General features: G+C 35.8%; 1 protein-coding gene across 9 annotated transcripts in view; it reads left to right on the top strand.

The window, feature by feature from the left end:
* The window catches only part of LMNTD1 (lamin tail domain containing 1), a 419,515-nt gene that overhangs the window by 382,243 nt on the left and 15,530 nt on the right, over nucleotides 1-21,742 (top strand). For all 9 annotated transcript variants that reach the window (XM_082352227.1, XM_082352224.1, XM_082352226.1 and 6 more), the window contains 2 exons: nucleotides 2,840-3,075; nucleotides 5,968-6,163. In XM_082352227.1, the coding sequence (XP_082208353.1) occupies nucleotides 2,840-3,075; nucleotides 5,968-6,163 (432 nt within the window). The remainder of the gene's footprint in view (nucleotides 1-2,839; nucleotides 3,076-5,967; nucleotides 6,164-21,742) is intronic.

The raw sequence follows: 21,742 nt of genomic DNA, 5'->3' as shown, positions 1-21,742 counted from the left end.
TGGCAGGTTGGTCTGCTTCAGTCTCCCCTGGGGTCACTTCTCCTTCTCCCTGGGTCCTGATGTGCACACTACTTTGTGTGTGCCCTCCAAGAGTGGAGTCTCTGTTTAACCTAGTCCTGTCTAAGCCCTGCAATCAAATCCCACTAGCCTTCAATGTCTGATTCTCTGGGAATTCCTCCTCCCATTGCCAGACCCTCAGGTTGGGAAGCCTGACTTGGTGCTCAGAACCTTCACTCCAGTGGATGGACTCCTGTGGTGTAATTGTTCTGCAGTTTGTGAGTCACCCACCCAGTGGTTATGGATTTTTATTTTATCGTGATTGCACCCCTCCTACCGTCTCATTGAGGCTTCTCCTTTGTCTTTGGATGTGGGGTATCTTTTTTGTTGAGTTCCAGTGTCTTCCTGTCGATGATTTTTCAGCAATTAGTTATGATTCCACTGCTCTTGCAAGAGGGAGTGAACTCACGTCCTTCTACTCTGCCATCTTGAACCAATCTCCCTCAAGTCTATTTTTTAAATATTTGTTCTTAGAGGTCATCTGAGAAATAACTGTTGTCAGTATTACCAATGCAGCATTGAAATAACATTGAAATGCTGGAATTAAACTTTTATAACTGCCTCTGGTTTAGTGCTAATCAATTACAGAGGGAGCAAAATACCAAGTAAGGGCTTGTAAAATTCCACATGGGAAAGGGAAACCTAGCTAAGCACTAGGAAGAAAATCTCTCATCTTCCAAAAGGAGTCTAATAGGTGGGTGAGTGCAGGGCTCAGACAATGGGCTACATCATGCTCATCTCTTCCTGAAATGTTTCAGCTCTTCCAACGGTGTGTGCTGCCATTAGAAATTTCTTATTCAACTACAAAAACAAGAATCCCCTGTGGCCCTAAACTGAAGTTCTTTGATCACAACATTTGCAAAGGCTTATTGGGAATCTTTTGTGGAATTAAATTTATTTGGAAATGCTATTGTTTTACCAGTGGAAGAAAAAAATTCAGAGCTTATAAAATGAACATGCTGAAAAGATGTAGCCAGTTGTCTGTAATGAAACCCAGATGTAAGGAACTTTGAAAGAGAAAGGTCCTTTTCCTGCTTATTCTAGACAGTGTCAGGGAAAAATTATGTCATATGATCTGTCTCAGTTTAGACAGAGATGAAATATTTGTCATTTGACAATAGACCTCTGTAGTCTCCTTTTCGTTACCACCACAATCATACTCAAGAGCATATCTTCATGGGTTAGAGGTTTTTGACAAAGATGAGTGGTTGGGGAGTCGGTAGAATGGCACGTGCTCAAGCTTGATAAGTACTGGGCTAATAATAATGCAGTTTCCAAAGCCAATGCCATTTAATTATTTTTAAAAATTGCCTGAGATATCTGTGCCTTGTGAGAGGCACACTTAGAGAATTCTGATTTTGCATACAGAGCTCTCCAGATATAATATTTCTGATGAAGGAACTTACAAATTATAGAACAAAACGATTGTGAATACCTCTTGGTAAACAAAGAGATTGAGAGTAACATCAGCAAGATGGCAGATTAGGAAGCTTCAGGCCCTTGTTCCGTTATGGAAAGATCTGGAAAAACAAAACCAAAGAACAGAAGACTGGCTAAAATAACATTATAGGAACTCTGGAAAACAAAGAGATCAAAATAGAGACAGTGCTTGGAGGCAAAACACTTAGCTCCGGACTTATAGTGGATAGACATTTGGCCCCCAGGAAGGGAGGGCTTGGGCTGGCCAAGTGTCTTCTGGTTTTTCAGAGAGCCAAAGGGTTGGACCCCAGGACTTTGTTCACAATTCAAGCATTAAACACACACACATTCACACACACATGGATTGCTTTGAAGTTACAGAGAAGAGCCTCAATGTGACTCATAAAATGCAGTTGTCATAAGCCTTTTCATGAGCTACTCCATGAGAATATTGTTTTACTTATAAAATAAGTGCACTGTACCTTAGGGATTTTGTTCAAATGCTTGCACACTATACTTTTACATTTATAAAAAAGAAAGAAAGGAAAATCTTTATTCATATAGTAGAATTTACTTACAAAAATAATACCTGGAAAGTAAGTCTTTCTTCTCCCTCTTTTGTGCTAGTCCCTTCATCATTCACACATATACATACACAGATACACACAAACATACACATGTGAGCTGTATTTATAGTTATTAATTTGTAAAGTGCATTTGATAGCACACATTAACTCTAGAATCTTTATAAATACAGGAAAAATAAACAGCAGGAGAAATTAAAGGAAAAAGTATAGTAAACCATTACATATTAAACAAAAATGATAATCATGTTTTTCATGTTAATGGAAAGGGGAAATATAATAAGTGATAAAAGTGGGATATAAACAGTTTATAGAGTCTCAATTTTGAGTGAAAAAAATGCATTAAAAGGCGTGGAAGGAAAAAATATTGAATCACTATGTTGTAAACCTGAAATTAACATAATATTGTAAATCAACTATATTTCAATAAAAAAATTTTTAATAAAAAATAAAAAGCATGGCAGGAAATGGTAAAATTTTTATTTGGTGGAATATAGTAATTTTTCTTTTCTTCTTTCAGCATTTACACTTTTGCAAAACTATCTGAAGTAGGAGTTTATTGATTTTTAAATAGAAGAGAGAAAAGCATGACTTGACACCAAAGTGTTTTATTTAGATTGTTAAAACTAGAAATATAAGATGTTCTTGTGCTTGTGTTAGATGCATAATATCTTTGAAAAGCAAAACCCTGAGTAATAATGATAATTAATGCTTCTTGTACTCACAGTCTATCATTTTGACTTTCTCACTTTGTTTATTATACTAATTTTTGTACACAGACTTGAAGACACACGTGACGAACTCCCAAAGACACAGCAATCTTTAGTACATTTTTTTCCAACGTCAACGGATTCAGATACCACTACACTGCCATGTTCACAGTCATTATCCAATGAAACACCTCTCAGTTACTATCTGTCTAGCCCTCAGGATAGTGGAGTAACTTTATCAACAATTGGGCCAAAGCCTCTTAAACCTGCTCTAGTGAACCATTCCCAATCAGAAGACAGCTTGGGTAAGCAAAACATGTACCAAGTTTTTTAGACTACTTTTAAAGCGTATAGTTCAATAGAGTCTTTATGTGCCTAGAAGCCAGAATGATGTTTTATTATTTGTCTCCAATAATACTAATTTTTAATGTCATATGCAGAATAACTTGACTCTGCTCACCATTGATTCTAGCACTGGAGTCATAATCAAGTCACATAAACATATGTGGCCAAGTACATCATCTCTATGATTAAAATATCTTGAGGACTTCCCTGGTGGTCCCGTGGGCAAGACTCTGTGCTCCCAATGCAGCAGTCCCAGGTTCGTTCCCTGGTCAGGGAACTAGATCCCACATGCATGCCACAACTAAGAAGTCCACATGCCGCAACTAAGACCCAGCACAGTCAAAATAAATAAATAAATAAATAAAATATCTTGAGTTATCATAATGATTCATGGGTTGACCACTTAGATGCTCTAGAATTGCTAAATGATTAAAAAGTCTAATGTATAGCATTAACTGCCCTTCCTCTGAATGCTACCAGAAAGATTAACAACGTTTTATGTATGTTATGCTTTAGGAGACTATGGCTTAAGTAAGGAAAGACGGGTAGATAAGAGAAAGAAGAAATATAAAGTAGGTAATAAAATGGTGGAGAGAAAAGGGAAAAACAATAAAGAATTTGGAGAAGAGGAAAATGAAAACAGCAGTAAAGTTTTGACAGTTGCCAATGCACTCAGCAGTGCTCACACTATGAGGTGTATGTTCCTCACCATGTTTAGGGAACTCTGAGGGTATGTTATCAAGGTTTACTGAAAAGACCACTGTCCTTGGAAACAGAGGACCTAGGTTCAAACCACCTTTCTAGTCCCAATAACATGGGACATTAAGTAAGGTATTTAGCATCTCTGAGTCCCATTTTCCACACCTACAAAATGGGGATTAAAATATCAACTTCACAGGGCTATCCTAAGAATTAAATGAGATTTTATGAAAATCACCTAGCACATAGTAAGTGTGCTCAATAAAATTAGTTGTGAATCTGAATGTATCTGTAAGTACCTTCTCATAGAATAGGCTAGATTTGGGGTCTGTATTACCAATCAACTAACAAGTTTCAAAACTATTAGCACGAATACACCCATGACTACCTGATGTCTTCATTTTCCTCTACCATTCTGTGGACATTTACAGCCTTGCTCCTTCCTATCTACATTTCATTTTGTTCCAGGTATTTTCCTAAGCCTTTGACACAGTGTTATACAGGATTTTGATCTACTGCCATTATTGTCATATTCTCTGTGCTTCATTGTTTGTATGCCTAAGATACATTTTTCGAAGAAGCTTCCTAAATTCACAATGACCTTTAGCAATGACCAAAATCTATATGCTTAGATGTGAAAATACACATTTTATATCTAAGGAGGTAATATTTCTCATCCTTTGGCACTGTATCATTATGGTATATGTTCTATATTTGAGTTGAACTGTGAAAGCTCCTAGTATTGCGGGGGTGGTGGTGGGGGAACAAATATACTGGTTTCACCTTGCAAGATGAGAGTTGTGCTGGGTTGAAGTCTTCTTCAGTTACTGTAGGTTCTGACTCTGTAGATAGATGGCTGAGTCTACCAAGACTTGTTGCATTTGGTTCATTTCATTTCTAGATGAGATAATAACTGGAACTAAAATCAATATGTCTTCTTTCCTTTTAGAATACAAAAATTTTCATCCCTCAGGATGAGCTATTAAGGGTGCTATATATTCTCTTTCCCCAAAGGAATTTAAAGATTAAGCAAATACTCACTTGAATGGGAATGAACTAATTTAATTCCAAATATTTCTTCTAAACAAAATACTCTGAAGAATCCTCTTTAGGAACTATGTGTTTATTTTTTTCCATCTTTCACATTGCTTTGGTTTTGTTAAAGACACAAGAAGATAAAGCACACTCTAGATTGTCTTAATCCTTTGATGATTTTGGATTCAGGGTCACATTGACCAAAGTCCCTGTGCTACAATAACAGCTATCATTTATTGAGTACCTGCTAAATGCCAGATACTGTGCTAGACACTTACCTATACTATCTTCAATCCTCACATCACCTCACACAAAGTAATATTATCCTTATTTTATTTTCAGGAAAACTGAGAATTGGAAGGTTTAAATCATTTGGCTTAGTAAGTGACAGAGCTGAGGTACAGGTGTGTCTAAATACAAGACACATTGCTCTATCTATTTCATCATGATGCCTGTCTGTAGTGTTACTCTCTCTTTGCAGATACATAATTAGATTTATCCAGCATGATTCTTTCTATGCAAAATCTTGAAACTTATTTTGTATTTGAATCTTACTACTGAGAATTTTAAAAGAGTAAGAGGTCACTAGAATCTGCTTAAGCATTACTTTATCTTTTTAATAAAGTATTTTAGTTAATTAGAGGAAATTTAAGTCTTTACCTGGCAAAATACAAACCATTGGTAGGAAAGGACTCATTTGAGACTTTAATTTATGAGTAGCAATTTGGGGAGAAAAGCTAATACAAAATAGAATAAAGTTGTACTTACATATAACATACCAAATTTGAGAGACTCAAATGTTTTACCTACTCAAAAACTTATGATGCTTCTAGTACAACTTAATCAGTTAAATTGTAATTATGCTGATGATACAATTGATAGTTTAAGATAACTGCAATAATCTCTAGGAATTGAGTGTCACTAAAAATAATCACTTACTCGTTATTTTATAGACTGGTTTAAAGCTTCTAACTATCCTCACTTAGTTTGACTGTGACAGTAAAATGTATAAAGAATATCATTTTGTAGAAGCAAAGAATAAAGATAGTAGCTTTGGTTTCTTTTAATATTTTATTTACTTCTCTCTCTATTGTTTCCTTCTTTGGTTTCTTTGAAAGGACTCAACAACTTCAAAATTCCAAAGAAACACACTATGCCGGTCCTTGCTTCTCAGCCAGCTGTGATTGGGGAAGGGGAGGATTATTTCCTGTCTTTGTTTGGTGATTCAAAGAAACTTGTGCACTCATTCCACACCAAGAAAATTTGGAAGCACTTTTCTATGATTCTTGAAGAAGTGGGCCAATCTAGATCCAGGTAAATACTCTATTTGAATTATTTAATATCTTCTATTGGGGTAGGAGTAATAAGTTCGTAGGAAATAAAGTTCTAAACTGTTGTTAGATCCATGATCTCATCTAAGACCCTAAGCAATCCATTAAAATATAACTGTTTCATATCCTAGGCAGTTAAAAGGAATCAATATAACTTTCTAGGGAACCAAACAAGGAAAGTTAATTCTTCAAAGATGCCAGAGAAAACAGCACTACATAACGCTTACCAATAAAGTTAACCCAATTGTTCAAGAAAATTTTCATTATTGGCAGATCATTCAGATGGATTTAGAATCTTTTTTTATCTGTCTTGAGTTCAAGACAGAAGGAAAAAAGTGGACTTATAACTTACTGATCCATTTTTATGGTTATTAGTATCTGTAGAAAAAAAGAATTGATCAGGAAGAAAGTTGATATTAGAACTAAAATAAAAGCTGACTCATCTATGCATTTACTTAACCCTGCTTTTCTTGTTGCACAAACAACAGATTAAATTGTGAATTTTTAGTAATAAACACACATTTAAAAAAAATTTTTATTGAAGTATAGTTGATTTGCAATGTCGTGTTAGTTTCAGGTATACAGCAAAGTGACTCAGTTATACATATATATACATTCTTTTTCATATTATTTCCATTATGATTTATCACAGGATACTGAATATAGTTCCCTGTGCTATACAGTATGACCTTGTTGTTTATCCATCCTATGTATACTAGTTTGCATCTGCTAATCCTAAATTCCCAATCCTTCCCTCCCCCACCTCTCCTCCCCCTTGGCAACCAAAAATCTGTTCTCTATGTCTGTGAGTTTGTTTCTGTTTCATAGATATGTTCATTTGTGTCATACTTTAGATTCCACATATAAGTGATACCATATGGTATTTGTCTTTCTCTTTCTGACTTACTTCACTTAGTATGATAATCTCTCGATCCATCCATGTTGCTGCATATGGCATTATTTCATTCTTTTTTTATGGCTGATGTATAGATAGATAGATAGATAGATAGATACCCCACATCTTCTATATCCATTCATCTGTCAATGGACATTTAGGTTGTTTCCATGTCTTGGCTATTGTAAATAGTGCTGCTATGAACATTGGGGTGCATGTTTCTCTTTGAATTATAGTTTTGTCTGGATATATGCCCAGGAGCGGGATTGCTGGATCATATGGCAACTCTATTTTTAGTTTTTTGAGGTACCTCCGTACTGTTTTCCATAATGGCTGCACCAATTTACATTCCCACCAACAGTGTGTGAGGGTTCCCTTTTCTTCACACCCTCTCCAACATTTATTATTTGTAGACTTTTTAGTTATGGCCATTCTGACCGGTGTGAGGTGGTACCTCACTGCAGTTTTGATTTGCATTTCTCTAATAATTAGCGATGATGAGCATCTTTTCATGTGCCTTTTGGCATCTATATGTCTTCTTTGGAGAAATGTATATTTACGTCTTCTGCCCATTAGTGATAAGCACATGTTGATAGAGGGTGTTTGAGGACTAAAAGAAGTGTTAGCCAAAGTTAAGGGTCAAACATAAAGGAAAACTTTTCCCCCTTATGTCAGATTTCTTAAAATCAACCACTTTTGCCACTTAATTGTAGTGAATACCCAAGTGTTCTCTCAACCATCTAAAAACACTTCATCAAATTATTCATACAGTATTTACCATGTTAAAAATGATGACTTATTTTCAGCAAAACTTCAAAAAAAAAACTTATGAATATGGTTTTAAGAAATTTTACTCAAACAGATCATGAAGACCTGCAGGTAAGGATCAAGAGAGAGGCAAGTAAGGTAACAAGGCATTCAGAGGAGAGCTTTCTTCCCAGCAGAGATTGTCTGGGAAGATTTTGTGAAGGAGTTATCATGAAAAGCATCTTGGAAAGATAAGTACATTTTGGATATGCAAATTTGGAGTCTCTGAGAATATTCTAGACCATTGGTTTTCAACTCTACCCACAAAATTGAATCACCTGGGGAGCTTTTAATGTCCTGACTTTACACCAGACTCTTTGAATCAAAATTTCTAGTGGAATTGGGCATCATATTTTGTTTTTTTGGTTTTTGTTTTAAATGCCATGGTAATTCTAATGCACAGCCAGGGCTGAACAAAGGAGCAGCATAAACAAAATTAAGGAGGCAGAAAAGCTAAGATCAGATATGAGTATAAGCATGGCTATACTGAGCAGTGCATGAAGAGGTATAACAGGGTTGTAGGCGTCAGGGTTGGAGACAGATCACAGTGAGCGTTGAATACCAGACTATTTAGACTTCACTATGGGCAATGGGAAGCAATGGGAAAGTTTCAAACAAAGGAGTGACAGGATTCTGATTCAGAATATTTGATCTGTGGCAATGAATATATGAATGAATGCTGGATTTTGTCAAATGCCTTTTATACCTCTGTTGAGATGATCATATGATTTTTTATTTCTTAAGTGTTAAAGCAACCCCGCACTCTTAGAATAAACCTCCCTTGGTCAGAATGTTTATCTTTTTCATATATTGCTGAATTCAATTGGCTAAAATTTTGTTTCAAATTTTTGCATCTATGTTTGTGAAGAATATTGGCCTGTAGTTTTCTTTACCTGTTAATGTCTTTGTCTGCTTTGGTATCAGGGTAATATTCAACTCATTAAATGAGTTGGTATATATTCCCTCCTCTTTTACTTTCTAGAAGAGTTTGTGTAGAAGTAATATTATTTTTTCCTTAAATATTTTATAGAATTCATCATTGAAGCCATCTGGGCCTGGAGTTATTTTGTGAGAAGGTTTTTACCTACAGATTTTATTTCCTTAAAATAGATGTCAGGATAGTACGGTTACCTATTTCTTCTTGAGTGAAGTTGAGTAGTTTGTGTCTTTCAAGGAATTTCTCCATTTCATTTAAGTTGTCAGATTTATTGTTGTAAAATTATACACAATATTCCCTTATTACCCTTTTAGTATCTATAGAATCTGTAGTGATGTCACCTTTCTTATTGCTGATAATGGCCATATGTGTCTTCTCTCTTTTTCCTGATAAATCTTGCCCAAGAGTTATCAATTTTGTTGAGCTTCAAAGAATCAGTGTTTCATTTAATTGATTTTCTCTAATTTTGTTGCTTTGTTTTCTATTCATAGATTTCCATTCTGATCTGTATTCCCTTTCTTCTGCATACTTCAGGTTTCATTTGCTTTTTTTTCTAGTTTCTCAAGGTGGAAGTTGAGATCATTGATTTGAAAACATTTTCTCTTCTAATACAAGCATTTAGCCCTGTAAAATTTCCCCTAACTACAGCTTTTGGTGGAATCCCACAAATTTTGATGTGTTTTATTTTCATTTTCATTCACTTCAAAATACTTTTTTTTTATTTAAGTAGAGTTGATTTACAATATTGTGTTAGTTTCAAGTGTATAGCATAGTGATTCATTTTTTAATATATTCCATTATAGATTATTACAAGATATTGAATTCCTTGTGCTATACAGTAAATTTTTGTTGCTTATCTATTTTAGGTGTAGTAGTCTGTATCTGTTAATCCCATACTCCTAATTTGTCCCTCCCCTGCCCTTCCTCTCCCCTTGATAACCATAAGTTTGTTTTCTTTATCTGTGAGTCTCTTTCTGTTTTGTATATAGATTCATTTGTATTATTTTTTAGATCCCACATGTGATATATTATTTGTCTTTCTCTGACTTACTTCACTAAGTATAATATTCTCTAGGTCCATCCATGTTGCTGCAAATGGCAATATTTCATTCATTTTTATGGCGGAGTAATATTCCATTGTGTATATATATATATATATATATATATATATATATATATATATATACCACATCTTCATTATCCACTCTCTGTTGATGGGCACTTGGGTTGTTTCCATCCCGTGGCTATTGTAAATAGTACTACTATGAACATTGGGGTGCATGTATCTTTTCAAATTTGAGTTTCCACATTTTCCAGATATATGCCCAGGAGTGGGATTGCTGGATCATATGGTAGCTCTATTTTTAGTTTTGAAGGAACCTCTGTACTGTTTTCCATAGTGACTGCACCAATTTACATTCCCACCAACAGTAGGAGGGTTTTATTTTCTCCACACCCTCTCCATCATTTATTATTTGTGGACTTTTTTTTTTAATGCTATTCTTGTCTGCTTACATTCTTTTTATGTATGTATGTATGTATGTATGTATGGCTGTGTTGGGTCTTCGTTTCTGTACGAGGGCTTTCTCTAGTTGTGGCAAGCGGGGGCCACTCTTCATCGCGGTGCGGGGGCCAATCTTCATCGCGTTGCGCGGGCCTCTCACTATCGCGGCCTCTCGTTGCCGAGCACAGGCTCCAGACGCGCAGGCTCAGTAATTGTGGCTCACGGGCCGAGTTGCTCCGCGGCACGTGGGATCTTCCCAGACCAGGGCTCGAACCCGCGTCCCCTGCATTGGCAGGCAGATTCTCAACCACTGCGCCACCAGGGAAGCCCTATTTGTAGACTTTTTAATGATAGCCATTCTAACAGGTGTGAGGTGATTCCCCATTGTGGTTTTGATTTGCATTTCTCTAATAATTAGCGATGTTGAGCATCTTTTCATGTGTCTTCTTTGGAAAAATGTCTGTTTAGGTCTTCGCCCATTTTTGGATGTGGTTTTTTGTTTCTTCACTATTGAGTTGTATGAGCTGCTTATACATTTTGGATATTAACCCCCTGTTGGTTGCATCATCTGCAATTGTTTTCTCCCATTCCATAGGTTGTCTTTTCGTTTTGTTGATGGTTTCCTTTGCTGTGCAAAAGCTTTTAAGTTTGGTTATGTCCCATTTGTCTACTTTTGCTTTTATTTCTTTTGTCTCGGGTGACTGATCTAAGAAAATATTGCTACAACCTATGTTAAATTATGTTCTGCCTATGTTCTCTTCTAGGAGTTATATGGTGTCATGTCTTACATTTAGGTCTTTAAACAATTTTGACTTTACTTTTGTATATGGTGTGAGGAAATGTTCTAATTTCATTGATTTACATCCAGCTTTAGCTGTCCAGCTTTCCCAATACCACTTGTTGAAGAGATGGTCATTTCTCCATTGTGTATTCTTATTTCCTTTGTCATACATTAATTGATAATAGGTGTGTGGGTTTATTTCTGGGCTCTCTATCTTGTTGCATTGATCCATAACTCTGTTTTTGTGCCAATACCACAGTTTTGATTACTGCAGGTTTGTAGTACAGTCCGAAGTGTGGAAGAGTTACACTTCCAGCTTTGTTCTTTTTCCTCAGTATTGCTTTGGCAATTCTGGTTTTTTTGTGGTTCCATATAAATTTTAGGATATTTGTTCTGGTTCTGAGAAAACTGTCATGGTATTTTGATAGAGGTTGCATTAAATCTGTAAATTGCTTTGGGTACTATGGCCATTTTAACAATACTAATTCTTCCAATCCAAAAACATGAGATATCTTTCCATTTCTTTGAATCATCTTCACTTTCCTTTGTCACTGTGTTATAGTTTTCAGCATATAGGTCTTTTACCTCCTTGGTTAAGTTTATTCCTAAGTATTTTATTCTTTTTGATGAGATTTGAAACAGGATTTTAAAATTTCTCTTTCTGTTACTTTATTATTAATGTTTAAAAATGCAAGAAATTTCTATATATTAATCTTGTATCCTGCTACCTTGCTGAATTCATTTATTAGTTCTAATAGTTTTTGTGTGGAGACTCCATATAGAGTATCATGTCATCTGCAATACTGACAGTTTTACCTTCTTCCCTTTCAATTTTTCTTGTCTGATTGCTGCGGTGTTGAACATCACTTCAAGAGGTGTTTTTATGTGGGAACATCCCTGTGTAGACTTTGTGTGTCCAGGGTTTTTGGTGTGAGGACTGCTTTTGGTATGGACATCTGCCATGTCTTTCCTAAAGGTGTGCTGGCCGTTATCCCCTTGATAGGGGTGTGGTTGGTGTTGTAGTGTGTAGAGCCTGTGCACGTTGTGAGGCCGGACTTCCTCTCTGCTCCATGGCTGTTGCTGCCCTGTCAGGAGCAGGGTCTACTCCCCAGTTGTTGGAGCAGAAGCCCTGAGGATCAGGTTCAGTCAGACTCTGTTGCCCTTGAGTGCATGCCCTGCCCCAAAGGAGGTGATTGCTGAAGCAATGAGGTCTGTGCAGTCACGGAGGACCTATGCACCGCTTGTGTAGGTGTCCATGGTTCTGCTCAGAAGCAGCACCAAGGTCACTTACCTTTCTTTGTTGTGTTTGTCCTAAATCTAGTGCAAAGCTGTGATGTGAAGTAGGCTGGGGCTGGGGGTTGAGGTATTGTGGCTGCAGGAATTGAGGTGGTTCAGCTGCTGCCTGAGATCTGGGCTGCCTCTGTGGCAGTCTTCTTCCAGGACCCAGATCTAGTGCTAAGCTGCAGTATGGAGTGGGCAGAGCCCAGGGCACTCTCACTGGGAGAGCTGCTGTGTACTCCTGAGTGTGCTGACAGTGGCCACCGCCGCTCCACACAGAACACACTCCAGGCTCTCCTTGCTATCTCTGCATAGCTAGATTGAGTCCCCTCCCAGGGACAGTCTGCCCAAGATTCAGCACTTAGCTGTGGCATCAAAATACTTTCTAGTTTCCATTTTTATTTCTTCTTTGATCCTTGAGTAGTAAGAAGTCTATTATTTAGTTCCCAAATATTTTACAGATTTTTCTAGTTCTGATGATTTTCCGGATATCTTTTGTTATTGATTTCTAATTCAGTTTCATAGTGGTCAAAGAACACAATTTGAATGACTTGAGTCCTTTTAAATGTATTGAGACTTGCTTTATAGCAGATATTGTCTATCCTGGTAAATGTTCTGGTAAATATATTTATCGTTGAGTGGAGTGTTTTGTAAATATTGATCAGGTCAAATTGATTGATGGTGTTAAGTCTATTGTCTTTCTTGTTGATTTTATGTCCATCAATTATTGAAAAAGGGATGCTAAAATTTCCAACTATAATTGTGGATTGGTTGATTTTTTCTCGCAGTTCTATCAGTTTTAGTTTCATGTATTTTGGAGCCCTGTTTTTAGGTGTATAACATTTAAGATTGTTATATCTTCTTCCAATATAGAATTGATGTCTATATCATTATGAAATAAACTTCTTTATCCATGGCATTATTCTTTGCTCAGAAACCTACTATGTCTAATATCAATATAGCCATTCCAGCTTTCTTTTACTGGTGTTAGCATGGTATATCTTTTTTTATCCTTTTACTTTTAGCCTATTTGTGTCTTTATATTTAATATTATGTTTTGTATCAATAGGTAGCATGCAGTAGGCTTGCTCTTTCATCTTCTGACAATCTCTGTCTTTTAATTTGGGCATTCAAACAATTTAGACTTAAGGTAATTTTTAATATGGTTGATTAATTCTGTTATCTTGTTATTTGTTTTCTATTTGTCCCAACTGTTCTGTTCTCTTTTTCTTCTTTTTCTGTCTTCTTTGAAATTAATCATTATTTATATTCCATTTTATCTCCATTGTTGGCTGATTAGCTATAACTCTTATTTTAGAGGTTCCTTCCAGGTTTATAGGATACATCTTGAGCCTATTACAGACTACCCTCATGTTATATTTTACCACTTCACAAATAGTATAAGAGCCTTAGAATACTATAATTTCATTTGTCTTCTGCCAGCCATTATGCTTCTGCTGTCACATATTTTACTTCTACATATGGTGTAAATCCCATACTCCATAGTTATTTTGGTTTAAATAATCAATTTTTAAAAGAAATTTAAATGATAAGAAAAATATTATATATTTACCCTTATGTATTCTCACTGCTTTTCTTTGCTTTTTAGTTCTTTTTATTTTTTTGATCTATAAATTGTATTTCCATCCATTATAATTATGTTAGTACCTGAAAAGAACTTCCTTTAACGTTTTTTGTAGTATGGATCTGCTTATAACCATTTCTTCTTTCACTTTTTTTAGACAGTTTTATTGAGATACATTGAGATCTCAATGATATCTCATTGATATTTAAGATGTACAACTTCATTTTTTTGCCTTTTGGGGTTTTTTATTGAGGTATAATTGACAAATAACATTGTATAAACTTACACAATAATGATTTGATACTCATATGTATTGTGAAATGATTACCATAATAAAATTGTTAACACATCCTTCACATAATTACCTTTTTTTTTTTTTTCTGGTGAGAACATTTAAGATCCACTGTCTACTGTCTTAGCAATTTTCAAGTATATAATACCATATTTTTAACTATAGTCACCATGCTGTTCATAAGATTCCCAGAACTTATTCATCTTATAACTGGAAGTTTTTATCCTTTGACCAATATTTCCCCCATTTCCCCTACCTTCTATCCCCTGGCAAACACTGTTCTAATTTCGTTTCTATGAATTCAGCTTTTGAAAACTCCACATATAAGTGAGACCATACAGTATTTGTCTTTCTCTGTCTGATTTATTTCACTTAGCATAATGTGCTCAACATCCATCCATGTTGTCACAAATGGCAGGTCGTCCTTCATTTCATGGCTGAATAATACTCCATTACATACATATATATATGTGTGTGTGTGTGTGTGTGTGCATATATATATATATATATACATATATATATATACAGTTGACTCTTGAACAACACAAGTTTGAACTGCATTGGTTCACTTATAGGTGGATTTTTTTCAATTAATACTCCAGTACTACATGATCTGTGTTTGGCTGAATCTGTGGATGTGGAATCATGGATATGGAGGGCCGACTATAAAGTTATATGCTGATTTTCCACTGTGTAGGGGGTCAGCACCCCTAACCCCTGCACTGTTCAATAATCAACTGTATTTATAAAATAAATGCCACATTCACTTTATCCATTCATCTGTCAATGGACACTTTGTTTCTGTATCTTGGCTACTGTGAATAATGCTGCAATGAACATGGTGGTGCAGATAACTCAACAAATGGTAATTTTATTTCCTTCAAATACCTAGAAGTGGGATTGCTGGATCATACGGTAGTTCTATTTTTAATTTTTTGAAGAGCCGCCACACTGTTTTCCATAGCACTGCATCAATTTACATTCCCACCAACAGTGCACAGGGTTCCCTTTTCTCTACATCTTCACCAATACTTATTGTTGTTTCTTTGATAACAGCTATTCTTACAGGTGTGAGGTGATATCTCATTGTGGTTTTGATTTGCATTTCCCTGTGATTAGTGATGTTAAGCCCCTTTTTATGTACCTGTTGGCCATTCACATATCTTCTTTGGAAAAATGTCTATTCAGGTCCTTTCCCATTTTTTAATTGGATTATTTTATTTTTTGCTATTGAGTTGTGTGAGTTCCTTATATATTTTAGATATTAACCCCTTATCAAATGTATGATTTGCAAATATTTTTTTCCCATTTTGTAGGTTGCCTTTTCATTTTGTTGATTGTTTCCTTTGCTGTGCAGGAGCTTTTTAAATCGAGGTAATTCCATTTTTCTATATTTGCTTTTGGTGTGTTAGCTAAGAAATTATTGTCAAGACCAATGTCAAGAAGGTTTTCCCCTATATTTTCTTATAGGAGTTTTATGGTTTTTAGTCTTACCTTTAAGTCTTTAACCCATTTTGAGTTGATTTTTGTGTATGGTTTGTGAAAGAGGTCCAATTTCATTTCTTGCATGTGGGTATCCACTTTTCCAGCATTTATTAAAGAGACTATCCTTTCCCCATCGTGTGCTCTTGGCACTCCTGTTGAAGAGCAGTTGACCATAAATGTGTGGGTTTGTTTCTGGGTTCTCTAGTCTGTTCCATTGGTCTATATGTCTTTTTTTATGCTGATACCACACTGTTTTAGTTACTTTAGCTTTATAATATAATTTGAAGCCAGGAAGTGTAATACCTCCAGCTTTGTTCTTGCTCAACAAGAGCTATTGTTTGGCTATTTGGGGTCTTTTGTAGTTTCACATAAATTTTAGGATTTTTGTTTACAGCTTCTGTTTAAAAATGCCATTGGGATTTTGATAGGGATTGCACTGAATCTCTAAATCACTTTGACCGGTATGAACATTTTGACAATACTTCTTCCAATCCATGAACATGGAATGTCTTTCCATTTATTTGTGTCTTTTTAAATTTCCTTCATCAGTGTTTTGTAGTTTTCAGTGTATAAATCTTCTGGTTTTTTGGTTAAGTTAATGCCTAAGTATTTTGTTCTTTTGTTGTTAACGTAAATGGGATCGTTTTCTTAATTTCCCTTTTGGTTAGTTCATTGTTAGTGTACAGAAATGTCACTGATTTTTGTATGTTGATTTTTGCATCCTACAATTTACTGAATTTGTTTTGTGGTGTTCTTAGGGTTTTTTACTTATATGATCATGTCATCTGCAAACAGAGATAATTCACTTCTTCCCTTCTGATTTGGCATTTCTTTTTCTTTTTCTTTCCTGATTTCTCTGGGTAGGACTTCCAGTACTAAGATGAATAGCAGTGGTGAGAATGGGCATCCTTGCCTTGTTGTGGATCTTAGAGGAAGTTTTTCCTCACTGATTGTGTTAGCTGTGGGCTTTTCATATATGTCATTTACTGTGCTGAGGTATGTCCCTTCTTTACCTATTTTTTGAGAGTTTTTATAGTGAAAAGATGTTGAATTTTGTCAAAAGCTTTTTCTGCATCTGATTAAAAAGTGTGATCATGTGGTCTTTGTCTTGTCTTGTGTTAATGGCAACTATAAACACAGGTGCCTATTTTCATAGATAATGTTAGGTAGATGCATATTGGAAGAACTGAAATGCTAAAGATAAGTTTAGTTAACTTTAGAGTAGCAAAAATCTAAAGGCAGATAAGTAAAGTAGCATGGAGCTATCAAGTAGACTCCAACAACTAGAGAAATCAGAGCTTAAATAATGAAAAATTGTCATTTTTAAAAAAGTGATATAGCCATTTGTCTTTTCAATCTCTATAAATCAAGACCATGCAAAGGCTACTGACAGAATGATTGGTACATCACTCTACACTCTCAGCCAGTCACAACTTAGAGGTTTCAAGTCATTTTCCTACTAAACAAAAATGGGAAGGCTCACAGGGAAGAAAAAAAGATAACTACAAAAGGCTGTGTGATAGCAGATTAACAGCCCTGGCTCGGTGAATTTCCATGTATTATGTGAAGTATTTTCCTGTAACTTTTGGCCTTATATCAAAAGGAAGGCAAATGAAGTGGCTAGCCCTGATATGAACAATGGTGTTTTTTTCTTTCAGACAAGCTAATTTATTCTACTTATGTGCATAAAATAAAAATTTAACATCAATGAATAAACGTTTCACTTGAATAATGAAATGTTTTTGAAAAGCAACTATACATATCCAATTACATATATGATAACAAAGGGATAACTGAGCTATTCTAGGGTCTTATCTGGTTAAAAGAAAAACTAAACTACTGCTCATCTTCCCAGGCAGAAAAAGCCAGTCTCAAAAACAAAAAGGAATTCTGTCAAAAAATAAAAACATCCCACAGAGAATTCAGTAACACTAGAATGAGGATGACATAGAGAAATTCTAGGGCTATCAAATAAGAGTAAAAATGTTATATCTACAATTTAGTAAGAACCATAACAGTAATGTAAAAGAAAGGAACAGGTATATACATTGCTCAAAAGTGAACCTCTCTACAAAACAGGCAACCTCATACAATGTAGTACGGGTATAAAGTGAGACCACTGAAGGCAGTTTGGTAGTGTAGATCAAGGTTTCAGATTGGGACTTACCTGGTGGCACAGTGGTTAAGACTCCACACTCCCAATGCAGGGGGCCCCAGTTCAATCCCTGGCCAGGGAACTAGATCCCACATGCATGCTGCAACTAAGAGTTCTAATGCCACAACTAAGGAGCCATGTGCCACAACTAAGGAGCCGGTGAGCTGCAACTAAGGAGCCTGTGAACCACAACTAAGGAGGCTGCTTGCCACAACTAAGACCTGACACAACCAAATAAATAAATAAATACATAAAGATTTCATAGATTTTACATTTTTTTTTTAATTTATCAGTTCCAGCTCTAGAGAGCATTTTTTTACTCATTGATTGAGAGGATCTTTTTTTTTTAAATTTTATTTATTTAGTTAGTTATTTATGGCTGTGTTGGGTCTTCGTTTCTGTGTGAGGGCTTTCTCTAGTTGCGGCAAGTGGGGGCCACTCTTCATCGCGATGCGTGGGCCTCTCACTATTGCAGCCTCTCTTGTTGTGGAGCACAGGCTCCAGACGCACAGGCTCAGTAGTTGTGGCTCACGGGCTTAGTTGCTCCGTGGCATGTGGGATCTTCCCAGCCCAGGGCTCAAACCCGTGTGCCCTGCATTGGCAGTCAGATTCTCAACCACTGCGCCACCAGGGAAGCCCGATTTTACATCTTATATTCTCACAAGTCCTCTTCTAGGAGAGGAAACTCAGAGTGACAGCCTGACATTTGGAGCCACTTTTCTTCTCAAAACAGTTGTCAATTTGAAAGCAGCAACTAAGAGGCTGAGAAATTATTCAGAGATTTTGGCAGTCTCACAGGACTGGGTGAATAAAAATTGGCTTGATTCAGGGCCTGTCAAGAAGGATGGTCACTGATAAACACCCCAGGCTTTCAGTTGTAACTTCAAAGGTACACACAGTATTAAGGCTATCTTCAAAATAAACCAGCCTAATTGGGGCCAAAGCCTAGTGTCAAATTATTTCACACCCTGATTGGGTTAAAGTTGTTTCCCCCCAACGTAGATGGCTGCCAGAAGTTAAAGTAAATCCTCTCTGGATCAAGAAAACATTATACATAGCTTTAAATTACCTCTGCAATGTTTAATCTATCATACTAGGCACTAAGTCAAAAATAACAAGGCATACAAACAATAAAAGTTGACCCAATAGTAAGATTAAAAATGGACAATAAAAACAGGCCTAGATGATCCAGATATTATGGTTATCTGACAGGGATTTTTAAATAACCTTGACTAAAATAGTCAAGGAATTAAATGACAAGATAAAAATTTTTAGCATAGAACTGGAAACTAAAAACAAAAGAATCAATAGGAAATTCTAGAAAAAAAAAATCCAATAACAGAAATTACTATTTCAAAAGTAGATGAGTTTAACAATATATTTGATGCAACAGAAGAGAGAATTATTGAACTGGAACATTCTCAGAAGAAAACATCCAGGCTGAATTATAGAGAGCAAAGAGATTAGAAAAAACAAGCATAAGGAAAAATTAGGGCAAGATTTTTAAAAATCTAAATGCTTGTAATTGAAGTCACTAAGGAGAGGAGAGAAGGACTGAGGTAGAACAGTATTGGTGGAAATACTGGCAGAGAATTTTCCCAAAAATGAAAGACATCAAGCCACAGGTACAAGCAACACTACCAACTCCCAGCAAGAGAAAACATGCGGGTTGGGGGGGGGGAACCCTAGGTACGATGTAGAAAAACTTCTAAAACAGGAGAAGTAAGGAAAATCTTAGTCAGCCAGAGAAAAAGGACACTTACCTTCAAAGGAACAACAAAAAGATTGGTAGCTGGTTTATCAACAGAAAAATAGAAAACAGAAAACTCTGGAATAAATCTCTGGTGAGGGCATTGGGACCAAAGCTTCAGGCAATATTTTTAGCACCGTGATTCTACAATTCATAAGAAGTGTATGTTTTCTGTTGCTGTCATAGCAAGTTATTACCAACATAGCAACTTAGCATGGATAATACCCACTTATTACCACACAGTTCTTTCAAAAATTTCTGTATATATTTACATACTATACTATAAATCCATCATAAAAATGTAAAACAACCCTATAGAAATGGACTAAATTACATGAAAGACAATTTTCAAAAGAAAACTGAGTAGCCAATAAGTAACTTACTCAACTAACTATAAACAGGGAAAATCAAATTAAAATAACAATGAGATATTTTGTACCCAAGATATTAAGTATTAAGAAGTCTGAAAATTTCAAGTGTTGTGGAACAAGAAGAAGGAATAGCGCATGCATAGGCAATGGGTGAAGCATGCAATGACATGAATTATCACAAGTCTTGTGAGAAATTCTTGTGGTTGCAATTTAAGCAAAGATAGGAAGTAGGGAAAAAAAGAAATTAAAGAGGCTGATAGATTACCTAGGGCCTTGTTTCCATGCTGTGACATTGGTGTTTTCTCTAGAAAGAAATGGTCAGACTTTGAAGGATTTATCCTTGTACAAAGATTGCTCTGGAAGCAAAATGTTGAATGGTTAGGAGGGAGCAAGACTGGAGAAACCAGTTAAGACACTGTTACACTGTGACACAGAGGTGATGAGAGCCTAATGAAGACAGCAGCAATAGGGATGGAGAGAAGGAAATATATACAGAAGATACTAAAGAGTAATATTAATAGAACATCATCACAGATAAGGCAAGAAGGATAAGAGAGCAGGAAAGTAATAGAAGTTTCAGGCATGGCCAACAGGATAGATGATGATGAAATTGCCTGGAATAGGTTTTCTACTTTCCTAAAATTATGAATTCATTTTGGGGCATGTTGATTTAGAGGAATCTTTGGGGTCTTTCTTTCTATGGGGTCAGTTGTTTCTATGGGTCTGAAGCTCAGCAGGAAAAGGATTAGCAGTCATCAGTGTATTAATGGTTACTGAAAGCCCTGTTTGTGGGTGATATCAAGTATATAGAGTGTGATGGGAATAAAAGAGGGTTAAGGGCAGAATCCCAGGGATTCACATCTGAGAAATGGCTGAAGGAAGAGAAATCTGAAAAAGAGACTATAAAGGAGCAACCAGACTGCTAGAAGAAAAACAGTGGACTTGGGGAAACAAGGAGAGAAGGACCTATCTGGCAGAGGCAGATATCACAGAGACATTAAGACTAAGACTGAGTGGTGGGAATGTAAATTGAAACACTGTGGAAAACAGTATGGAAGTCCCTCAAAAAATTAAAAACAGAACTATCATATAATCCAGCAATTCCACTTTTGTGTATTTATCTGAAGAAAGCAAAACCTCTAATTCAAAAAGATATATGCACCGCCATGTTCATTGCAGCATTATTTACAATAGCCAAGATATGGAAACGACCTAAGTATCCATCAATGAATGATTGGTAAATAAAATGTGGTATAAATATAAAATGCAATATTATTCAGCCATAAAAAAAGAATTACATCTTGCCATTTGCAACAACATGGATGGACCTCGAAGGCATTGTGCTAAGTAAAATAAGTCAGAGAAACACAAATACCATATGATCTCATTTATCAATGAAATCTAAAAAAAAAAAAAAAAGAACTCATCGATACAGAGAACAGAATGGTTGCCAGAAGCAAGAGGTGGGGGGGGGGTGGGCAAAATGGCAGAAGGGGGTCAAAAAGTACAGATTTCCAATTATAAAATAAACAAGTCATTGGGATGTAATGTACAGATAAAATAAATAAGTCATTGGGATGTAATGTACAGAATGGAGACCACAGTTAACAATACTGTATTGTATTGAAAGTTGCTAACAGAGTAGATCTTAACAGTTTTCCACAAGAAAAAATAATTGTAACTATATATGGTGATCAATGTTAACTAGACTTATTGTGGTGA

This window comes from Balaenoptera borealis (assembly GCF_965194805.1).
Source record: "Balaenoptera borealis genome assembly, chromosome: 13".
NCBI classification, from domain to species: Eukaryota; Metazoa; Chordata; class Mammalia; order Artiodactyla; family Balaenopteridae; genus Balaenoptera; species Balaenoptera borealis.
The sequence above is the reverse complement of the archived record's forward strand: the minus strand, read 5'-3'. Positions and strand labels throughout refer to the sequence as shown.